The 21,564-nt window shown below is 42.0% G+C and overlaps 2 protein-coding genes and 1 long non-coding RNA gene across 7 annotated transcripts in view; 1 reads left to right on the top strand and 2 right to left on the bottom strand.

Annotated features, from left to right (window-relative positions):
• The window catches only part of CENPU (centromere protein U), a 35,396-nt gene extending 24,551 nt beyond the window's left edge, over positions 1-10,845 (top strand). For both annotated transcript variants that reach the window (XM_004757725.3, XM_004757724.3), the window contains exons 9-13: positions 5,177-5,255; positions 5,477-5,524; positions 6,552-6,613; positions 8,454-8,610; positions 10,628-10,845. In XM_004757725.3, the coding sequence (XP_004757782.1) occupies positions 5,177-5,255; positions 5,477-5,524; positions 6,552-6,613; positions 8,454-8,610; positions 10,628-10,762 (481 nt within the window). In that variant the 3' untranslated portion in view covers positions 10,763-10,845. The remainder of the gene's footprint in view (positions 1-5,176; positions 5,256-5,476; positions 5,525-6,551; positions 6,614-8,453; positions 8,611-10,627) is intronic.
• LOC123388969 lies at positions 5,630-8,459 on the bottom strand. 2 transcript variants are annotated; one of them, XR_006603482.1, is made up of 3 exons: positions 8,020-8,459; positions 6,653-7,899; positions 5,630-6,278 (listed from the first exon to the last, which is right to left on the bottom strand). It is a non-coding gene; the product is annotated as an uncharacterized LOC123388969 (long non-coding RNA). The 2 variants fall into 2 exon arrangements; XR_006603481.1 differs by having other exon boundaries at positions 6,653-7,581.
• A 3,921-nt stretch (positions 10,846-14,766) lies between the features above and the next one.
• Positions 14,767-21,564, bottom strand: part of PRIMPOL (primase and DNA directed polymerase) — a 52,067-nt gene continuing 45,269 nt past the window's right edge. For all 3 annotated transcript variants that reach the window (XM_004757723.3, XM_013058982.2, XM_004757722.3), the window contains 3 exons: positions 17,954-18,036; positions 17,828-17,874; positions 14,767-15,109 (listed from right to left, as the gene is read on the bottom strand). In XM_004757723.3, the coding sequence (XP_004757780.1) occupies positions 14,861-15,109; positions 17,828-17,874; positions 17,954-18,036 (379 nt within the window). In that variant the 3' untranslated portion in view covers positions 14,767-14,860. The remainder of the gene's footprint in view (positions 15,110-17,827; positions 17,875-17,953; positions 18,037-21,564) is intronic.

The following is a 21,564-nucleotide window of genomic DNA, read 5'->3' as shown; positions in this document are numbered from 1 at the left end:
GCTAATATTCCCAGTACTGTGTTGAATAGTAATGGCAGGTGAGGCATCCCCAATTTGTTCCTGGTCTGAGAGCAATAGCTTTTAACTTTCACCACTGAGTATGATGTTAGCTATAGCCTTTTCATGTATGGCTTTTATATTGATGTAATTTCCTTCTATTCATAGTTTGTTGAGAGTTTTTATTATGAAAGGGTGTTGGATTTTGTCGGGTGTTTTTCCTCTATCAGTTGAAATGCTCATATGGCTTTTGTCCTTCTGTTCTGTTATTGTGTGTTGCATTGATTGTATTTCTTATGTTGAACTATCCTTGCATTCCAGAAATCCACTTCATGATGTATAATCATTTAAATGTGTTGTTGAATTCCCTTTATAAGTATTTTGTTGGGGAGTCTTGCATTAATAAGGATATTGGTCTTTCATTTTTTCTTTTAGTATCTTTGTCTGATTTTGGTGTCAGGGTAATGCCAGGCTCATAAAATAAGTTTGGAAGTGTTTCCTTCCCCCACTTAAATTTCTTGTAAGAGTTTGAGAGGGATTGTTAATTCTTTTTCAAATATGTGGTAGAATTCTCTAGTGAAGCCACCTGGTTTGGGGGTCTTAGATAGGAGGTTTTTGATTAGTGAGCCAGTCTCCTTTACCAGCCATGTTTGAACATATTTTTTATTTCTTCCTGATTCAATCTTAGCAGGTTTTATGTTCTTAGAATTTCTGCATTTCTTCAAGGTTACCCAGTTTGTGGGCTTTTTACGTCTGTGGCATCAGTTGTAATGCCTGCTCTTTCATTTTCTGAGTCTTTTTTTTCTTAGTTTAAGGATTGGTCCGTTCTGTTAATCTCTTCAAAAAACTATTAGGTAAATTATTTTTCCTGTTTTTCATTATATTTATTTCTGCTCTAATTTTTACTGTTCTTCATTATGCTAGTGCTAACTTTGATCTTTTTCTAGTTTCTTGAGGTGTAAAGTTAGGTTGTTGATTTGAAGTATTTCTTCTTTTTAATGTACGTGTTTATTGGTATTAGCTTCTTAGTACTGCTTTTGCTGCATCCCATAAGTGTTGGTAATTGTTTTTGTTCTCATTTGTTCCAAGATATTTTCTGATTTCCCTTGTTATTATTTGAACAATTGGTAGTTCAAGAATGTATTGTTTAATTTCCACATATTTGTGAGTTTTCTGGGTTTCCTTTTGCTGTTGATTTCTAGTTTTGTCCCACTGTGGTCCCATAAGACACTCAGTATGATTTCAGTTGAATTAAATTGGTTAAGACGTATTTTGTCACCTAACATGTGATCTGTCTTGGAGAATGTTCTGTGTGCTTGTCAGAAGAATGTGGATTCTGTTACTGGATGGAATGTTCTATGTAGGGGATTTAGATCCATTTGGTTTATAGTTTTGTTCAAATCTCCTTTTTCTTTATCTTCCTGTTTTATCTTCTGTCTGGTTGATGTATTGTTCAAAGTGAAGTATTGAAATAACGTACTATTCCTGTGTTACTACCTGTTTCCCCCTTCAGTTCTGTTAATTCAGAATTGTTGAATTGCTCCAGTGTTGGGTGCACATGTAGCTTTTATATTTTCCTGGTGAACTGACCCTTTATTCATTACATAATTTTCTTCTTTTGTGACTATTTTTGACTTTGTCTGTTTTGTCCAATGTAAGTATGGTCACCACTGCTGTCTTTTGGTTACCATTTGATGGAGTATTTTTGCCTTTAGCCTATATATTTCCTTACCTAACTAAAAAGTGAGTCTCTTGTAGACAGCATGCAGTTGGATCTTTTTTTTTTTCTTTTTAAAATCTAGTCAGCCACTTGATTTCTTTTGATTGGGGAATTCCTGATAATGACAGACTTACTACTGAATTCTTTTGTTTTCTCTAAGTCTTATAGTTGTTTAGTTCTTTTCTTCTCTCCTCACCTTCCTTTGTGTTTCACTGATTTTTTTTTTTTTTTGTAATGATATGTCTTGATTCACTGTTCTTTTGTGTTTCTGTAGATTTTGTGTGTAAATGTGTGTGCATACATTGGGGGTGACATAAATGATATAAATGATTTTAATAGCAGTCTGCTTCAAAATGATAACCTCAGTCACCTACAAAAGTTCTTTATGTCTCCCTCCTTCACTCTATGGGGATAAATAACACTTTGTTATTGATAGCACAGATTTCACCTTTTTGGTTTTTTACCATTAGACACAGTTTCATAGTTTTTTATGCTTTTATCTTTTAAATTCTATATCAGTATTAAAAGTGATCTGTGCATTACTATCACAGTTTTATGGGGTCTATATCCATCTGTATATTTACCTTTACCAGAGACCTTTATATTTTCATATACTTTTGTGTTATTGTCTGTTGTCCTTTTTTTTCAACTCGAAGAACTTCCTTTAGTAATTCTTAAAAGGCAGGTCTAGTGATGATGAACCCAGCCTTTGCTTATCTGGCAAAGTCTTTATTTCTCCTTGATTTCTGTAGGATAATTCTGCCAGGTATAGTATTCTTAGATGGCACTTTTTTCTTTCCGTGCTTTGTACACGCCATCCCATCCTCTGCTGAGAAATTCACCGACAGTGTTATGGGGGTTCCTTTGTACATGACAGTTTGCTTTTCTCTTGCTACCTTCAGGATTCTATTTTTGCCTTTGAATTTTGACAGTTTGAATATCATGTGTGTCAGTGTGGGCCTCTTTGGGTTCCTCTTAGCTGAGGTCTTTTGAGCTTTCTGAATTTGGGTGTCCATTTCCATCCTCAGATTTGGGAATTTTGGAGCATTTCTTCAAACATGTTCTCTGCTCCTTTCTGTTCCTCCTTTTCGGGGTTACTTGTAACACACATAATGGTGTATTGAATGGTTCCCGTAAATCTCAAAAGTTCTCCACTTCATTCTTCTTTTTGTTCTTCCACCTTGATAGTTTCAAATGACTTGGTAATTTTCAAATGCCATTTCTTTCCTCTGCTTGATCAAATCTACTGTGAACCCATCTCGTGACTTTTTCATTGTATTATTCAGCTCCAGAATTTGATTCTTTTTATAAGTTTTCTTTGTTGACATTCTCATTTTGTTTATGCACCATTTTCCTGATGTATTTTATTCATGTGTTTTCTTATAGCACATTGAGCTTCATTAAGATTACTATTTTTGAGTTATGAATTTGCTTATGAATGTTATGTATTTGTTATGAATTTGCTAATTTCCATTTCTTTATTTAAAGTCTATTTCTCGGGATTTTCCCCCCACTTGATTGGGTTATGTTTTGTTTCTTTTCGTGCCTTGTTATTTTTTGCAGTGTTTTGTACATATAAAAAGCAGCCACCTCTCCCGGTCTTTACGTACTGGATTTGTACAGGGGAAGGCCTTTGCCAGTCAGCCTGGGTGATCCCTTAATCCTTTCTGGGGGTGTATCTTCTTTGGGCTTGGGCATGCAATTTTCCAACTAGAGAGGTTTTGCTTCTTTTTTTAGGGATTTGTAATCTCTGAAGACTAGAGCTCCCTCTGGTGTCTCTCGGTGATACTGTAGGTTCTGTCGTGCTGCAACAAGGTGCTGAGCTCCTTTGTGGTTTCTCCGACCAGAGGCATCCAAAATATTTCAGTTATCACCACTGCTCTACTTCAGGTGACACAGAAACCATTCCAAATGTTGGATAACCTTCTTCTCTTCTCTTTCCCTGCCAAGGGAGAAGGTATGAGCTGGGCCATTTGTCCTGCTATCCTGTGAGTGGCATTGCTGCTTCTCTTACTACAGTAGCCGCTGAGCTCTCTTCTCCACGGCAGCCAGGCATTCCCAAGTATGCTGCTTCCGTTAGCCTCTGGGATTGGGAATGATGGAAGGGAGGCCCTTGGGCAGCCTCCGAAAAGCCAGAACCTTAGACCTACGTTCCATTCTTTTCTTTACCACGCACGGAGCTTCTCGATCGAACCAAGCTGTGCTGGCTTGGAAGGTGGGCTGTCCAAGTTGATATGAAGCCACCTTTCTTACCTGTTTCAGTAGGATTGTTCCTGACTTTGAACTTGCCTGCAACTTCATTGGTTTCTCATAAGGTCTTTTGGGCTATATATAGTTGTTAAATTGGTATCCCTATGTGGGGAATCTGGCCTGGGGCTTTCTATTCCACTATCTTGCTGATGTCACTAGAAACACACTTCTAACACTTTTTTAATGAGACCTTTTACAAAGATCTGTATTTGAAAGTACAGGCCTTCTCTTGTGTCACGCTTTGCTTAGCCCCCTTCTCCTGAGTATCTTTTCCTTCTCATGGATCTCCCCCAAGAGAGAAACCATTTTCTAATCACCTGTCATTTATACAGAATATTTGTTACTTTCGATTCAAAGGATCCTTTCTAGTACCCTACGGGGCTGAGGCAGAGTAGGGGGTTCACGGCTGTCCTGGAAGATGGCTGCCACTGCTGCACACCGGGGATGTGTCATGCAGCTGTGAGCACACCAGACTGGGAGCCTTGGGCCCTCTTCTGAGGACGGGGACCAGAACCAGTTTGTTAGGGTGAGCTCTGCACGGTTTTGAAGAACTGTACGTTCAGCTGTGTCAGTGCCGCTGACTTTTCCCTACTTACTTCTTGGGCAGTCCAGATGTGTCACACAATTATTCCTCCAGTTGTTGGCAGTCAGGGAGGGGCTGAAGTCTCCCGCTCATTGGATCCAGTGCAGGAAAGGACGGGGACTGGCTGTACACCTTTCTGCGTCACTTGCCTTCACCTGTGGACATAGCCAGTATCAGGGAGTGAAGCTAACCACATACTCCAAGGCTTAGGGAAAAAGATTTCCTGTTCCTTCTCTTCTGTTGAGGCTGTTTGTAGTGTTTTGGGTTTTTTTAAGATTTTATTTATTTGAAAGAAACAGCATGAGCTGGGAAGGTGGGGGTGTAGAAGGGGCATTGGGAGTGGTATACTCTATGCTGAGCAGGGAACCCACCACTGGGCTCGATCCAAAGACATCAGGATCATGACCTGAGCCTAAGGCAAACACTTAACCGACTTAGCCACCCAGGAACACCTTTAGTTTTTTTTTTTTTTTTTAAGCCTGAGAAATGTCTCTAGCCATCCCATTTTAGATCTTCAAAATGGAGTACGTCTAATTGTGGTTTGTTGATGTGCTAAGAAAATGAAACACACCTTTCAAAGTCCTTTATATAATACCTAGTCTGATCTTTTTTTTCCCCTGCTATAGACAAAAAGTAGAATCTAAAATTTTTAAGGAAGCCATCAGAAAATTTCATTCTAATATGAAAGAAGAACTCATCAAAACGGTACGTTCGTTGACATCAATTTGTCGGTCTCCGTGTGTATGCTCATCCTGCGGCAGCGGACGGTTGTCCTAGAAAAGATCTCATATGCTGGTGACGTGGTAAAGAGCTCATTAGAACTGTTCCTGTTTCACAGGTTGTTTTTAAACTAAATGCAATAGATCTTAAGTTAATAAACATTTTAATTTTGGAAAATGCACACAAATACTTTTTCTTTTGTGCAGCTTAAAGAAGTCCAGATGTCAAAAACTCTGAAAAGGAAGAACACGAAGGTAAGTCACGTGCGTGTGATTAGCTGCAGACAGTCACGTGGGCCACTGAGCCATGCAGCGCTAAGTAACGCCCTTGACTCTGGCTTTCAGGACCTTTGCTTTGTGGAAGTTTTTTTTTTTTTTTTAAGTCAGGATTTTATCTGGTTGGTCTTGCGGTTGTGTACTATTAATACCAATGCACGCGAAGGGATGGGGATCCCAGCCAGCCTAAGGCAGCCTTCAAGGCCCAAATAACGACTTCCATGGTATTAACTGTTACTAATTATTAAGTAATACATATTTATTGCTTTTGTGGCTGTCAGAGAATAAAACCTTTTAGCATACAAGAACTGTTCCAGTCTCAAGTCAAGGGACAGCCTGGGAAGAATTCTGTGGTAAGGGTTCAGCGACCTCATTTCTTGTCCTGGTTCTTCTACTTCAGTGTTGTCCCACCTTCTTAGAAACTCTACCACGAGGATATTGAGGAGAAACAAGTCAGGGAGCCCCGGGCCTTACTTGCCCATCGGTGTGTGTGTGTGACCAGAGGACCTCTGAGCTCCACGCTTCCATGAATCCAGGATTGGAAGAGTGGCTCCCCCTTCACATTTATAATAGAAATGGAGTTGAAGCGCATATATTTTTGTTTCCACGATTTATAGACCTTTGCTGGGTTTTTCTCCTTCCGTTTCATTGTCCTGCTGGTCAGCTCTGCATTCCTTGCAAGGGAACAGTCCGAGTGTCCAGTGTCCCTAAAAGGGACGGCTGAAATAATAATCTGTAATATATAAATAATCTCTTTAAAACACAGATTGGATTAGGGCAGTCTCCTGCATCAGCATTTTCCTGGTGTACCTACATAAAATCCCAGCTCCTTACTGGATGGCTCGTGGGGTCTGAAAGGTCTGGCCCCTGCTTCCCCTTTAGAGTTGTCTTGGAGTAAATGCCCCTGCGGTCTCTTTCCCCCTCCATCTCTAACACCTGGTACAGGGTCACTAGCAGTGCTGGAATATTTAGGGAGTCATTTTAACAAATTGTTGTCTTGCTTTAGATTATTTCAGATATTGAAAAGAAAAGGCAGCGTTTGCTTGAACTCCAGGATGAACTGCTTCGGTAAGATAATGTCTTATCTAAGCTCCTCTAAGAACTTACCTGAAGGGATGTGATTACAGTACAGTGGGGGTGGGGGGCCCCCACCACTGAGGTCTGTATTGTCCTGCGATCCCAGGTGTTCTTGGGTGTCTGGAAGCTCAGTGAAGGTGGTCGTGCTTCGGAGCTGGAGCTTTTGGCAAAAGAGTCGTGCTGCGGAGCTGGAGCTTTTGGATCTGTCTGCGGTCAGATCTGACCCCAGCCCATGAGGCAGACCATGTAGAGATTTAGTGTGCAGACTCTGGGACTGGATACCTGGGTTCAAACCCAGGTTCAACTATTTACTGGCTGTGCCCCCTTGGGTCAGGCTGCTGACCCTTCCAGGGCTAGTTCCTCTTCAGTAAAGGAGCACGATACCCACCCCTCCCAGGGCGCTGGGAGGGCGAAATGACTAAACATGCAGAGTGCTTCGCGGTGACGCCAGTCAGCTGGTGCCGTGTGTGTTACCGGTTCTTGTTACTGTGATCGCTGGCGTGGTGCTTGTGTGATGTGAACAGGCCCCCGTGTGCGGGGTCTAGGACCCTGGGACCCCGCGGTGGGTTCGCCTGTACGCAGGGCTCAGGAGGCCTTCCGTGCGGCCAGGACAACTGGCTGAATGGGTCCTAGAGCAGCAGAAGGAGCAGCAGTCAGGTCCACTCTGTGCTCCGAAGAGTGTTGCAAAACAGGGCGAGAAAGTGGCACGATCAGAAAAGAACACCTGTAATTCCATTGCTGAGTCTGAGACAGGAATGCCAGAGAGGTTTGGGAGAGGGTCCAGCGTGTTGGCTCCCCTGTCCCGCCTGGGCCGGTGCCGGACTGGGGAAAAGTTTCCAGGGGCTCAGGCCCAAAGGAAACCACATTTGAACAAGCTTCCTTGGTGCGCTGGGCACTGACCTGCAGGCTTCAGATATTTGCTTGTTAACCCATCTCCCAGGATTATGGGGATATGATGTCTGTTTAATAAGAAAAAGACATTTTAGTTAAAGACCAGCCTCTTGGTTCCTTTTTTAGATATACTTTTCAATGTCTAGAATTATATCTTGAAAAGGCCTAGAAAGAAAAACGCAGTGTCTGGTTATTCTGAATTGACAGGTGGAAAGGCTCAGTCCCGCCCGAGGAAGTGGGGGGCCAGGATCTCATGTCGCAGACTGAGTGCCAGCCCTGTGCCCCTGACCACAGCCCTTGTCTTTCCATAATGCTGCATTTGTCAACAGACACAACTGTTAAAAGGACTCTTCTAAAAATTGTATTAGAGGACAGCTGCTTTTTGTCTTTAAGAGAATAAAAAATTGGTAGCCTGTCCCTTTTTTTGTCCATAAAATTCAAGCCATCCCTTTTTATTTTATAGGTAAGAAACTAAGACAGAGAGAAAGTAGTTGAAAGTAGTTTACCTGTGCATTTTTCATCCAGGCACTCGGATAATTTTTCCACGGGTTGTACTTGACCGTGGCAGATGGGCAGAGGGAAGGCCTTTGGTCTGCGCTTTCACTGTTGCCCTGTAGCATGAGAGCCCCTGGCCGAGGCCAGGAGTAAACCACAGCTCCCTCAGAGGGACCGGAGGGGCTGTGGGATGTACAAGGCATCTTCTTCTGTGGGTTTCATTTCCAATTCCTCACTGTGCATCGTATTTCAGGGTTTTGTCTATATTTAAATTGAAACCTAGACCCTGTCACACACAATTTCAGAACTGAAGATTCTTTAAAGACCTAGTCCCCCACCCCTGCGTGGTCCTGCCTCAGTGGACCTGGCCCTCAGCCTCCTACCCCCTTGGCTGATCCACTTGGCCGCGGGCGCTCATTTGGGGGAAACGGTCTCGTTGTCGCAGGTTAGAGCCACAGCGGAAACAACTACAAGTCAGACATGACGAACTTAAGGAGAGAAAATCTTCCCTGAGGAATGCGGCGTGTTTCTTATCTAACCTAAGACAGCTTCATCAAGATTACTCAGATATTCGAGAAAAAGAACCTCATGTAAAAGAAACGGTAACTTCAATTTTTATTTTTCACTGTGATTCAGAAGATCAGGGCACCAGCACAGTGGAGTACTTCAGCAGGAGCTTGGGGGAGAGGGAAATGGGGGTGCATTACAGTCCCCCAAACAGCATCCCTGTGATCATCACCTCTTTGGCTACGTCAGGCTAGAGGAATAGAGAACAATCTAGAAATGCTGATTTCATCAAAGAGAAATGGCTGCACATAAGCCATCATCCCCCATGCATGGTAGGTCTAATTTTAGAAGTCGGGAAACATGAGAGGGACCTAGAGTAGGGAAAGGCGTATGTTATTTTTATAAAACTTGTTGCTTCTGGATTTTTGCTGCAGATGTTGCTGCTGTTACAAGGACAAGCTCAGATCAATAGAAATTTAAATTACAGGGAAAAAAATCCAAATATAATTTTATATAAAATGTAAATACATATCTTATGATCATACTTGTGTTCTTCACTTCCAAGTTCAATTTTAAGTTTTTACACTGATTTAAAAGCCTTCAGTTTGTATATTAGATCTGAAAGTAAAATGCTTTTAATGTTTTCTGTGACAGTACCCAGTAGTCTACAGTTTGCTTGAGTTGGGGATTTGGATACTCACTTGGAGATGATCATAGTGCTGCTTGAATTTGAACATAACTTTGGTGGAAACAGAGACGTGAGGACTTGACTTTGTTCAGAATACCCTAGTCTTTCTAACGTGTCCTTCGCGTGCCCGTAGGCCTTCTGTGCTCACTTGTAGTGTCTCTTTTCCTTTGTGGAAAGAAGGTATTTGGGTATCTGTCTGCTTTCCTAAACTAGACCTCTAACCCCAAATGTCAGTCCTACCCCTCACACCTCCCTGAGAGCGCATGTCCCATGGCAGATTGAATACATTAGACTCTCAAATATCTGTTTGAAATTCATGGTACTAGGGTAGGGTATAGTATAGAAGAATTAATTATGTGGATGGAAGTCACAGTTGCACAGCTTTTCCATGCAAAGCTGTTCTTTTCATGACTAAAGAAAACACCTTGAAAAAATGAAATTAAACAGTTAACCTAAGTATGAGCAAATTCTGTAGGGGGAATGTAGTCCATCATCCCCGGATCTAGTTTATGACATGAAGCTTGGCTTTGTTATTTCAAAATCATGAGTTGGGTTTTGATTTCTATTTTATGTTGGGTTTGTATTCTAATTTTGTCTTTAGTCTTCCCCATACATTTTTCCTCGTGAACTTAGATGGGCCTGGTTTTCGTCTTCCATTAGTTCTTCCGGTAAAAGTTAATCTGCCTTACAGTTTTCTGGGTTTAAAAGAGGCATGAGGTCGGCAGACTTGCCCAAACCAAGTCTCAATCTGTATGAGGAATGATTTTGTTTTAAATAATTTAAATGCCACAGTTCTTGGAACCAACTGGTCGTCTGGGAGGAGATCAGCCTCAGCTTTCTAGAGCAGTTTCCTTGTAACCTTTTTTTTTTTCAAGATTTTATTTATTTATTTGACAGACAGAGATCTCAAGTGGGCAGAGAGGCAGGCAGAGAGAGAGGAGGAAGCAGGCTCCCTGCTGAGCAGAGAGCCTGATGCGGGACTTGATCCCAGGACCCTGAGATCATGACCTGAGCCGAAGGCAGCGGCCTAACCCACTGAGCCACCCACGCGCCCCTCCTTATAACCTTTTTAATTGTGCCCTAAGGAAAAGGGTTAAACCAATTTTTAAAAATGATCCTAATTTAAAAAATGAAAGTTTAGGGGCACCTGGGTGGCTCAGTGGGTTAAGCCTCTGCTTTGGGCTCAGGTCATAATCTCAGGGTCCTGGGATCAAGCCCCGCATCGGGCTCTCTGCTCAGCGGGGAGCCTGCTTCCCCCCCCCCTCTCTGCCTACCTGTGATCTTTCTATCAAATAAATAAAAATCTTTAAAAAAAAAAAAAATGAAAGTTTATGAAAAGCTCCATTTAGCAGTGAGCTGTATAACAGATATGGTTAAAGAAGTTTTTTAGGCATGTTAATCAAAATACGATTTTCCTTCAACAGTATGATTCATCCAGCCTTCCAGCTCTGTTAGTCAAAGCGAGAACCCTTCTGGGAGCTGAAAACCACCTACAAAATATCAACCATCAATTAGAGAAGCTCCTTGACCAGAAAGGTGACCAATCTACTGAAATGTGACTCTGTAAAGACTAGTCCCCTGCGCTTGCCTGTTCCCTTCTGATATTATACTTTTGTAAATAAAAATTCTTTGAGAAGTGAAATTTGTCTACTTGTTCAGGCTGGCGTTTCACCAGAATTTAGTATTACTTTGTTCATAGTTATTTGGTTTGAATGACCATGTTAGGTGGCAAGTTTGAGTGTATAAGTGGTTTTAGAGGCCAGATTCCAGACACCAGCCAATCAGACTCTGACCTAGAGGAGCTCGAACCGGAAGTGGCGGAGGGAGGAGTTCCAAGACGGGACAGAAGGCCCCGAACTCACCGCATCTCCAGACACCCATGGAGCAGTTCCTCCTGAAGAACACCGAGGCCTGACAAACCGCTGCTCACTGATGCTAGGAGCCCGACCCGGCCCCAAGGAGAGAGAGAGGTAAGAGGCAGACACGGGGTGACAATGGGAACCCCAGTCCTGAAGCGCTGGCCCATGAGTCGCCAGCCCTGGGGCACAGCAACTCCCCCGCCCCCGAAACAAAACATCAGTTTGAAGGACAGAGAGACTTGTAAGTGAAGGAAACCCATGCACTAACCTTAGAACATCCACCATGCTGTAGGGAACTGGTGGAACCCTCTGGGGCTCAAGAGGCTGAAGAGCACTGTTGTTCATTTACCCCTCCGCCAAGAGCCTGGCTGGAGCAGGGTCTGGGTCCCCTAACCACTTCTCTAGGCCTGGCCCCTTGAGCCCTGGGCCTCTAGGCCATGGCATCTGCAGGGTGAGAGAGGTCCAGCTGTCCTCCCAGCACTGACACTCCCCAACCCGTGTGCACCCCAGCTCCAGCCATGCCACAGAGCGGTGTTAGTGCAGAGCACAACAGGACCCTCTGGCCTGGGCCCACTGCAGCCGTCTGGCCCCGGCACCCCGTCTCCAGCAGAGAGGGCCCTGGGACTGCCGGGGCCCACGCTAACCCCAGCTATCCCACCAAGGACTAGAAGGGATTATCATTTTAAAATAGACTGTTACATAGGTCAGTACATATGAACCTCGTGATAACCAAAACCCTAAAACAGACAAAGTGAAAGGAACCCAAACACTACAGAAAACCATCAAACCACAAGGGAAGAGACCAAGAGAAGAAAGGTACAGAGAACAACAAAAGCAACCAGAAAATGGTTAACAAAATAGCATTTTGATATGCTTCAATCATATGACACAGCGTAGCTAAATGGATTTAAAAACTGACGCATCTATATGCTGCCTACAACATAGACTTCAGACTAGACACAGTCAGTGAAGAAAGGGGAAAAGATACTCCATGCAAGTGGGATGGAAAAAAAAGCTGGAGTAGCCATACTTAGACTAACAAAGGACAGAGAAGAGCATTACATTATGGTCAGGGGTCACTACAAGAAGAGGACAGAGCATTAGTAAATACCTATGTACCCAACACAGGAACACCTACACACAAAGCAGATATTAACAGACATAAGGGGAGAAACTAACAATACAATAATAACATGGAACTTTAATACCCCCACTAAATCAGTGTTATCCAGACAAAAAATCAGTAAGGGAAACTTGACCTTAAACAACACATTAAACCAGAGGGACTTAACATATACAGACCATTCCATCCCCAACTATAGAATACACATTAATTTCAAGGGCACATGGAGTATTCTCCAAGAAAGAGCACATGTCTGAAATTCAGGCAAACTGGAAAAAATACAAACGTGCAAAAGCAGCAGCACGCTATTGAACAACCAATGGGTCAATGAAGAAACCAAAGATGAAACTGAAAAATACTGAGAGAAAATGGAAACAATTTTCCAGACTCTAGGGGACACCGCAACAACAGTTCTCAGAGGGAAGTTCATAGTGATATAGGCTTACCTCAAGAAGCAAGAAAATAAAAAATCTTTATGCTTAAAGGAGCTGGGAAAAGAAGACTGAACAAAGCCCAAAGTTAGCAGAAGGAAGGAATTAATAAACAGAGGGTAAATGAGTGGAGAATTAAAAAAAAAAAAAAAAAAAACCCTGAAACTAAAAGCTGGTTCTTTGAAAAGACAAAATCGGTAAATCTCTAACCAGATTCATTAAGAAAAAGAGAAGGGCACCAATAAAGTCAGCAATGGCTGACACCACAGAAATTCAAACAACCATGAGATTACTGCGAACAATTATACATTAACAAAATGGTCAACCTAGAAGAAATGGATAAATACATTATACATAGATATGGATAATGGATAAATACAAATATATAGCCTAAGACTGAATCACTAATAGAAAATCTGAATAGACTAATTACGAGTAATGAAAAAGTCCAAGAGCAGGTGGTCTCACAGGTAAATTGTACCCAACATTTAAAGAAGAGGTAGTATCTATTCTCAAATTATTCCAAAATACTGAAGAAGAAAGAATGCTTCCAAATTCATTTTACAAGGCCAGCATAACTGATAACCAACACCAGACAGACATCACAAAATTACAGGGCCGTGAGCATAAGCCCAGTGTTGAGCTCCATGCTGGGCGTGGAGCCTGCTTAAGATTCTCTCTCCCTCTCCCTCAGCCCTTACCCCTGCCCATATATATGCTTTTTTTTTTTTTAAGAGGACCAATCTCTTTAGCAAGGGCAATAAAAGCTGAAGTAAACAAATGGGATTATATCAAATTTAAAATGCTTCAGCACAGTAAAGGAAACAATGAAATGAAAAGGCAACCTATGGAAAGGGAAAAGATATCTGTAAATCATACATCCAATAAGAGGTTAATAACAATATATAAAAACTTATACAATATAAAAAAAAATTTTTAAATGGGCAGAGAGAACTTGAATAGACATTTTTCCAAAGAAGATAAACACAGACAAAAGGCGTATGAAAAGATGGCTCAGGACCACTAGTCACCAGAGAAACGCCAACCAAAACCATAATGAAGGGGCACCTGCCTTCAGCTCAGGTCATGATCCCAGAGTCCTGGGATCGAGCCCTGAGTCTGTTTCTCCCTCTCCCTCTGGCCCTCCACCCCACTCATGTGCATGCTCTCCTTTTCTCTCTCTCAAATAAATAAAATCTTTAAGAAGAAAAAAAGTATCACACCTCACACCCATCAGATTGCTATTATCAAAAAGATAAGAAATAACCAGTGTTGGTGAGGAGAGAGAGAGAAGGCAACCTCGTGCACTGTAAGTTGGTGCAGCCACCATGGAAAACAGTATGGAGGTTCCTCAAAAACTCAGAAACACCCTACGATCCAGTAACTTCACTTCCTCTGAATTTATCTGAAGAAAATGAACACAGTAATTCAAAGGAATGTACCATACCTATGTTTATTGCAGCATTATTATTCCTTGAAGCAGCCAAGATATGGAAGCAACCTAAGTGTCCACTGATAATGAATAAAGAAAATGAGGAGTATTATACAAACACACAGGAATATTTCTTAGCTGTAAAAAAAATTAAAACCTGGCGTCTGTAACCACATGGATGGAACTAGAGTGTATTATGCTGAGTGAAATAAGTCAAAGACAAATGCCGTATGATTATACTTAGATGTGGAATCTAGAAAACCAAACACAGACAGACTCCAAAATATAAGAAATTATTGGTTACCAGAGGGAGAAGCGGTTCAGGGGGGTAAAATAGGTAAAGATGAGTAAGAGGTACAAAGTTCCAGTTATAAATAAATAAATATAGTAAGGATGTAATATACGGTATAGGGAATATGCAGTCAGTAATATGTAATAACTTTGTGTGAGGACAGATGGTAACTAGAGTTATGGGAATCATTTTGTAATGTATAAAGATGCCGAATCAGGATATACACCTGAATAGGATACTGTATGTCAATTACAATTCAGGTAAAAATTTTTAAATAAGATTAAGAGTTTTAACCCATCAACAGACCTGCAAAATGAAGCTGATATGAACATAGACCAACTCTGGTCAATTAGTAAGATTTCTAATTTTGAAGAAAACTGGCTTACTTCAGTAAAAAATAGGAACTGAGAAGCAAAGTGATAAAACTTGGTTTTCATTAACAGGTTTAATAAGGCTTAGGTCACTAAATCGTCACCAGGGCCCATCACGGCCCGTTACCTAAGAGCCCACGGTTAATGAGCTACTCTCGTAATACCTGCACGATGAGCTCATCGGGAATGTCCTCCTCCCCACCGCAGTAACCGAAGAGCCCGCTCTCTGCGGCTTCGGCTAGTTCAGCATCTTCAGTAGCTTCCACAAAGTCAGTCTCGTCAAGGCCATCGTCCCAGTCGGCGTCGGAAACGGCACCTTCTGACGACAGGCCCGATGGTGGCTTCTGAGCACTTCCGGTGTCACTGTTCATTGTTTCAGCTGCTGTGAACTCTTCTTCCTTCAGTTTGAAAGGGGAAGGTAGTGGAGAGTGCGAGAGGGAGAGGACACAGGTCAGTCACGGAGACACTGCGATGCTCTCACTCTACGGCCAGTCTAGGTTAAGCTAAGGTATTAGGCAGAAGACCAGTTCTTGAACGGACTCTAAAATAAATATGCTGGATGACAGTGTCTCCAGTACAGTCGCCGTGGGAATGAGTGAATTCAAATGTAGCTGCCGCTGTAGCTCAGACACTCGAAACTCTAAATTTGGAACCGCTTCCTCCCACCCCCCAGCCTGGTTCCTCTGGTACATTCTTTTCAGTATACACAGATGGGGCTAGAGAGATGGCAGACTGAATTTTTTAACAAGCAGACAGTCCAGCTGAAGGTGAACTGGAAAATCTATCTGCTATCTTAAAAGACTGATTTTCCTATTTATAAAGTATTTTAAGAATTAACATGAATTTAAAAAACTGTTAAAAACAGTTGAAACAAATGTCAAGACAGGAGTATGGATGTGTGTATTAGATAACAGTAGTGTACAACATTAAATTTCCTGAATTTAGGAATTTTACCGCACTCATTTAAGAATATCCTTAACCTAAATATCTCTAGTTACAAGCTTAAACATGAAGAGACGTAGGGTTGATGGCTGCAAATTCCTCTCAAGAGATTTGGTATGGACTGAATGTGTTACCCTCAATTCCTAAGCTGAAATGCTAACCCCCAACGTCATGGTATTAGGAGGGAGGCCTTTGGGAGGTGACTAGGTCTTGAGGATGTGGCCCTCATGACTGGAATTAGTAACCTTATAAAAGGGACCCCAGAGTGCTCCTTCATCCCTGTGACAGGGAGGGCCTGGCAAGAAGATGGCTACGACCCGGAGAGCCGACCAGACGCCCAATCGGCCAGTGCCCTCAGCTCAGACTTCCAGCCTCCAGAACTGTGAGAAAGCACCTTCTTGGTTTACAAGCCGCCCCACCTGCAGTGCTGCGTTATAGCAGCCTGAATGGACTAAGGCAAAAAGTCCTCCAAAATAACAACGTGCGCCCGAACAGCAGAGGGAGAACACAAATGTGGCCAAGTGCTAGTGACGGCAAATCAGGGTGAAGGGGGAGCTCCCTGTCGTTGGGCAACATTGCTACAGGGGGAAAAAAAAGAAATGTTTAAAAAACTGAGAGGATGAATGCAACAGAAAACCAGGTGACTAACACGGATCGGTAATTCATTTTAAAATACTAAAAGCAAAAAAGCCAGGCGAAGCAGAAAGGACAGAATATAAACCGTTAAAATGATGTGATAGGTACTTGGGTATTCAGTAAGCTGTTCTTTTATTAATTAATTATTAATTTTCGATTTCAAATAATAATAAAAAAAATTCTGTCCAAGCAGTGGTAATACGATGTACCAAAGCTACTTTCAACTTGGCATTTTTGAGGTATTACTGGATAAGCAGAAAAGTAATTTTTAAAAATCCACTGAAACCACAAACGTTCCTCAAAATAAGTCTCCGAACATAAGGATGACATACTCCTCCTCCCCTTGGAGGCAAAGTTTATTTTTACAAATTAATTTTCTCTTGGTTATTTCAAGAACACTTTTTAACCTAACAGTTTACCAGGGAATCTGGCTATCAGCTATGTTGGTCCTGCTCCTACCATGTCTATGTTAGTTGTATGAATTTGTGCTGGAGACATTTTTTAGTCAAACTGAATAGGCAGCAGATCATTACTCAGAATGTCAACTGAGCTCACTTAATCTGCGTGTAGCAGGTAACTTTTATTCTAACCAGAACACCAGAAAGGAAAAGGGTGATAGAGGGGGGAAAAGGAACACTAAAATGTTCAATCTGGAAAATAACATGATCAAAGAGTTAATAAAGAGTTCTCATTAGGGGCGCCTGGGTGGCTCAATGGGTTAAGCCTCTGCCTTCGGCTCAGGTCATGATCTCAGGGTCCTGGGATCGAGCCCCGCATCAGGCTCTCTGCTCAACAGAGAGCCTGCTTCCCTCTCCCTCTGCCTGCCTCTCTGCCTACTTGTGATCTCTGTCAAATAAATAAATAAAATCTATAAAAAAAATTTGTGAAGCCTTATGTCCTACCATTTTTATGGATACCAACTGGTAATATGTACTTATGAAAACAAATTAGGAAAAAAGGTCTATAAAGCAGGGTGCATACTGTGACTCTGAAAATATATATGTGCGCATACATCACTAGAAATTCTGGAAGATATCTGCCAAAGCACATCAGTTATCCCTGACTGGTCAAATTCTAGGCAAGGAGGAGTTTATCCCTGTTGGCTTTTCATGTGTCTTCTAATTTTTTCTCACAATGAGTGTGAATGATTTGGGGAAATAAAAGTTTTTAAAAGGACAAAGTCAATTTGGCCATCTGGTCATTTCTACCAAAATTTAAAATATACACACCCTGTCTAGCAATTCTACCTACAGACAAGAGTTGCTGAAATAAACACAAAGATTAGTATATTTGATCTTCCTAAAGCCAAGAGTGAGAGACTGTCCCTGGCTGGGCGCGGTCCAACAGGTGGGTGTGCACACCGAGCGCAGCAGAGGAAGCCCGCGGGCACGCACGAGTGGGTGCGTGCAGACGCCGGCCCAGTCACTGGGGCACACTCCTCTGTGACAACACGTCCTGAGGACATGGCGCACAGCTCAGTTATACTGTCGTACCGAGAACACATTAGGAATGAGAGAGAAACTCAAACCTGTGCTCACCTCTTTGAGAAGATACAGGAGACTCACTTCAGCAGGTAACGGAAAACCTGGACAAGAAAACAGTTTCACTCTTCCATGTAGCTGTCCACTTCCCACTCAGTACATATGTAAAAATTAGTAACTCACAGTCCGATCTGAAGTTTTCTGCTTTACAGACAGGGTCATGACATTTCTGATACCAAACTTCATTTTTCAGATCAACCAAAATCCTTTACGTTGGGGAAAAAGAAAGGGGAGAAAAAGTTATTACTTAATCCCCAGGCTGGATGGACAACAAAGTTCATCTACATGCTGCTTACCAAAGACGTGCCTACGCCTTCAAGATGGAGACCAGGTAAGAAGTAAAAGGATGGAAATAAATACAAACCAACCCAAAGAAAACTCTGGATGTTAAAAATAACACCCCAAGTGGACTTTAGGGCAAAATAACACACATCGACGAAAGTTCTTCCCAAGAAGACCTAGTTCCCAACTTGTTCCCGCCACGTACGACGGCTTCAAAATGAATGAGCAGAACTGACAGGACTCCAAGGATAAACTGTGTACCATAAATCAAGATTTTAAAAAACATTCTTTTAGTAATTGATACAAATAATCACAAAAAATTCAGTAAGGGTACAGAAAATGTGAATGACCTAAAAAGCATTTTTTAATAAAATTAAAAGCAATTAACACGTTTGCTATAATAGGCTTATAGGAACACTGCCTCAGATCATGAGAAGTTCTTTACAATCACATATAAAACAATTATAAAAACTGAGTGTGCTAGGGTACCAGGTCCGTCTCATTAAATTCAAAAGTATTCACACAACACATCTCTGACCACAAAGCAAATTGTTTAGAAATAAGTAACAGTGGGGCACCTGGCTGGCTCAATCAGCTAAGTGTCAGGCTCTTGGTATTAGCCTGGATCATGATCTCAGGGTCCCGGGATCAAGCCCTGCACCGGGCTCCGTTCTGCACAGGTTGCGTGTCCCTCTCCTCTGCCATGTCCCCACCCTCTCGTGCAACCCCTTGTGCACTCACCTTCTCTTTCTCGCAAATAAATAAAATCTTTTTTAAAAAGTAACAAAAATAGCTAGAAAATAGCTAAACCCATAACTTGGAAACTGAAGCATTTCTAAATCATCAATTACTCAAAAATCATGATCGAAATTAGAAAATGAATGGAATTGAAAATACATAGTAAAATATGGGAAACAGAGCTAAAATGAGATTTGGAGAGAAATTTAGAATCCTAAAAGCATGATTCACAAAAAAGAATGGCTAAAGACCAATATGTAACTAATTTGGGAAATGAAAAATAGATCTAATAAAATAAAGGGCGGGAAGTAATAAGCAAGATTTTAAATCAACAAGGCCAAAATGTGAAAACTAATACAATTCTTGCCAAGCTTGATCAAAATTAAATTAGCTAGACACAAATGTTTTCAGAAATTAAGTGCAGATGTAACTACAAATCATAAGATATTAAACATTTAAGAACATTAAGAACAATTTCTGCCAGTAACATTAAAAATTTTGGTAAAATAGACAAAGTACTAGATAAAAAGATACCAAACCAAGCACACCTAACAAGTTTCAGAAAACCTGGACCATCCTCATCAAGACCCCAGGGCTGCAGTCCCCCGGCTGTACACCAGACTGTCTCCAGGCCATGAAGAGTATTTGCATCCTTCTAGGGAAACACAGTGATACTGGACGTCTGTCAGGCACCCCACATTCTGCTTGCCTAGCGTTCCCAGCTTCCATATTGTAACAGCTTTCATGCCTTTCAGTGATGGCCTGTCTTTGCTGAGCTGAGGTTTTTGGTGGTGACTAACGCGCCTGGGTGGCTCAGTCTGTTAAGCATCTGCCTTTGCCTTGGGTCATGATCCCAGAGTCCTGGGATCGAGCTCCGCATCAGGCTCCCTGCTTGGCGAAGAGTCTGCTTCTCCCTCTGTCCCTCCCCCCTGCTTATTCTCTCCCTCTCTTGCTCTCAAATAAATACAATCTTAAAAAAAAAGAAAAAGCAAAAAAAATTCATAGGGCTTTAAGAAAACAAAAAACCAAGGGCCATAACCGTCAATGTGGAATAAGAGAGAACTGGGGTGGCAGCATCCACTAACTCCAAGGTTTGAGAGATTATGCAATGCTCAAAAGGACACACACCCCACTAATAAGTATTTTTATGTAAGAATGAGTTCAAGGACGCAAACCTTACTTACAAACCTTCAGTGATGAGGAAGTCATGGGGATGTGATGGTGACACAGAGCTCATAGCATGGGACCGCCTCTGGATTCCTTGAATCTTACAACGTATTCGTCAGCCCGACCTCGGGTCAGACTGCTGTTTCCTGTGAGTGTGGTTTGATCATCCAATGTCATATTCATTAGGGATCCGGTAAATTCAGATGAAAACCACAGTGTCCTCTTATACAAACAGATCAGCCAAACAGAGATTTTTAAAATATACCTTGGTGAGATTATGGAACAGCAGAAAATATCTGAAAACACTGCTGGCGGGAGAATTAGCTGGCCATTTGGGAAAATTACGTGCGTAGTCATGTGAAATCTGGGCATACTCTATCGCACATCAATTCTGCCTTCAGGCACGGACTTTGAGAAACTCTGGCACATGGGCCACAGGCAGGATGTACCTGAGCACCTGCAGCAGCGTCACTCAAGCCAGTGAGCCAGATGTCCAGAGGAGGGAAACAGACGTGCACGTTCGTATTTCCATAACGGCACACTGCACCACAGTGGAAAAATAAGCAGCGGCCGCACGTTGCTGTATGGACGAACGCCACGAACTCAGTGTTGACCAAAAAGCAATTCTGAGGACGCAGTTTACACAAGATTCAGAAACACGGAAAATAAAACAATCTATTGCTTGGAAATATAAGTATGTATGGGGGGAAAAAACATTTAAAGAAAGCAAGGGCAAGATGAACACAAAACCCAGGACAAGAGTTATTATTATCTCAGGTGGTCGGAGGAAAGCAGGAAACTGGGGTTGGTCCCACAGAGCGCTTCTGAGGTTTGGTCAAGTTCCATTTCTCACGGTGGGTGGCAGACAGGACACGTGATCATTTCAGCGTGCCTTTGAGGCGTACCCACACATGAGAATACATGCTTTTATATGTACGGGGATTTCACAGTTAAGAAAAAGAAGAGATTATGGATACAGAATAGAAGCAGGTAATTTTCCAGAAAGAAATATGTAAAAACCTGAGAATCTCAAAAAGTTAAAGAATGATCATCTTGGGCACCTGGGTGGCTCAGTGGGTTAAAGCCTCTGCCTTCGGCTCAGGTCATGATCCCAGGACCCTGGGATCGAGCCCCACATCGGGCTCTCTGCTCTGCAGGGAGCCTGCTTCCTCCCCTCTCTCTCTTTCTCTCTCTCTCTGCCTGCCTCTCTGCCTACTTGTAATTTCTCTCTCTCTGTCAAATAAATAAAATCTTTAAAAAAAAAAAAAGGATGATCATCTTATGATAATGAATTCCTGGTAAAATACATAGAGTAAAAGACAAAGATACACGAAAACCATAACCACGGTTATCACTGGTTCTGGGCCTACGGGGGAGCTTTTCCTTTGTGTTATTCTAAGTGATAGCTTTTGTGTATTGAGCACATAGTGTTTTTTTTTTTACACTAAGCTAATCTGCATACAGACGTGTGGCACTGAAAGATGCCTCCCACAATGTTTCCAGCTTCTAGCAAAAGCTTTCCGATCTTTCCTCACATCTGGCACACG

This window comes from Mustela putorius, unplaced genomic scaffold (assembly GCF_011764305.1).
Source record: "Mustela putorius furo isolate JIRA1106 unplaced genomic scaffold, ASM1176430v1.1 tig00003932_pilon_pilon_pilon:0A:0A, whole genome shotgun sequence".
In the NCBI taxonomy this organism is placed as follows: Eukaryota; Metazoa; Chordata; class Mammalia; order Carnivora; family Mustelidae; genus Mustela; species Mustela putorius.
The sequence above is the reverse complement of the archived record's forward strand: the minus strand, read 5'-3'. Positions and strand labels throughout refer to the sequence as shown.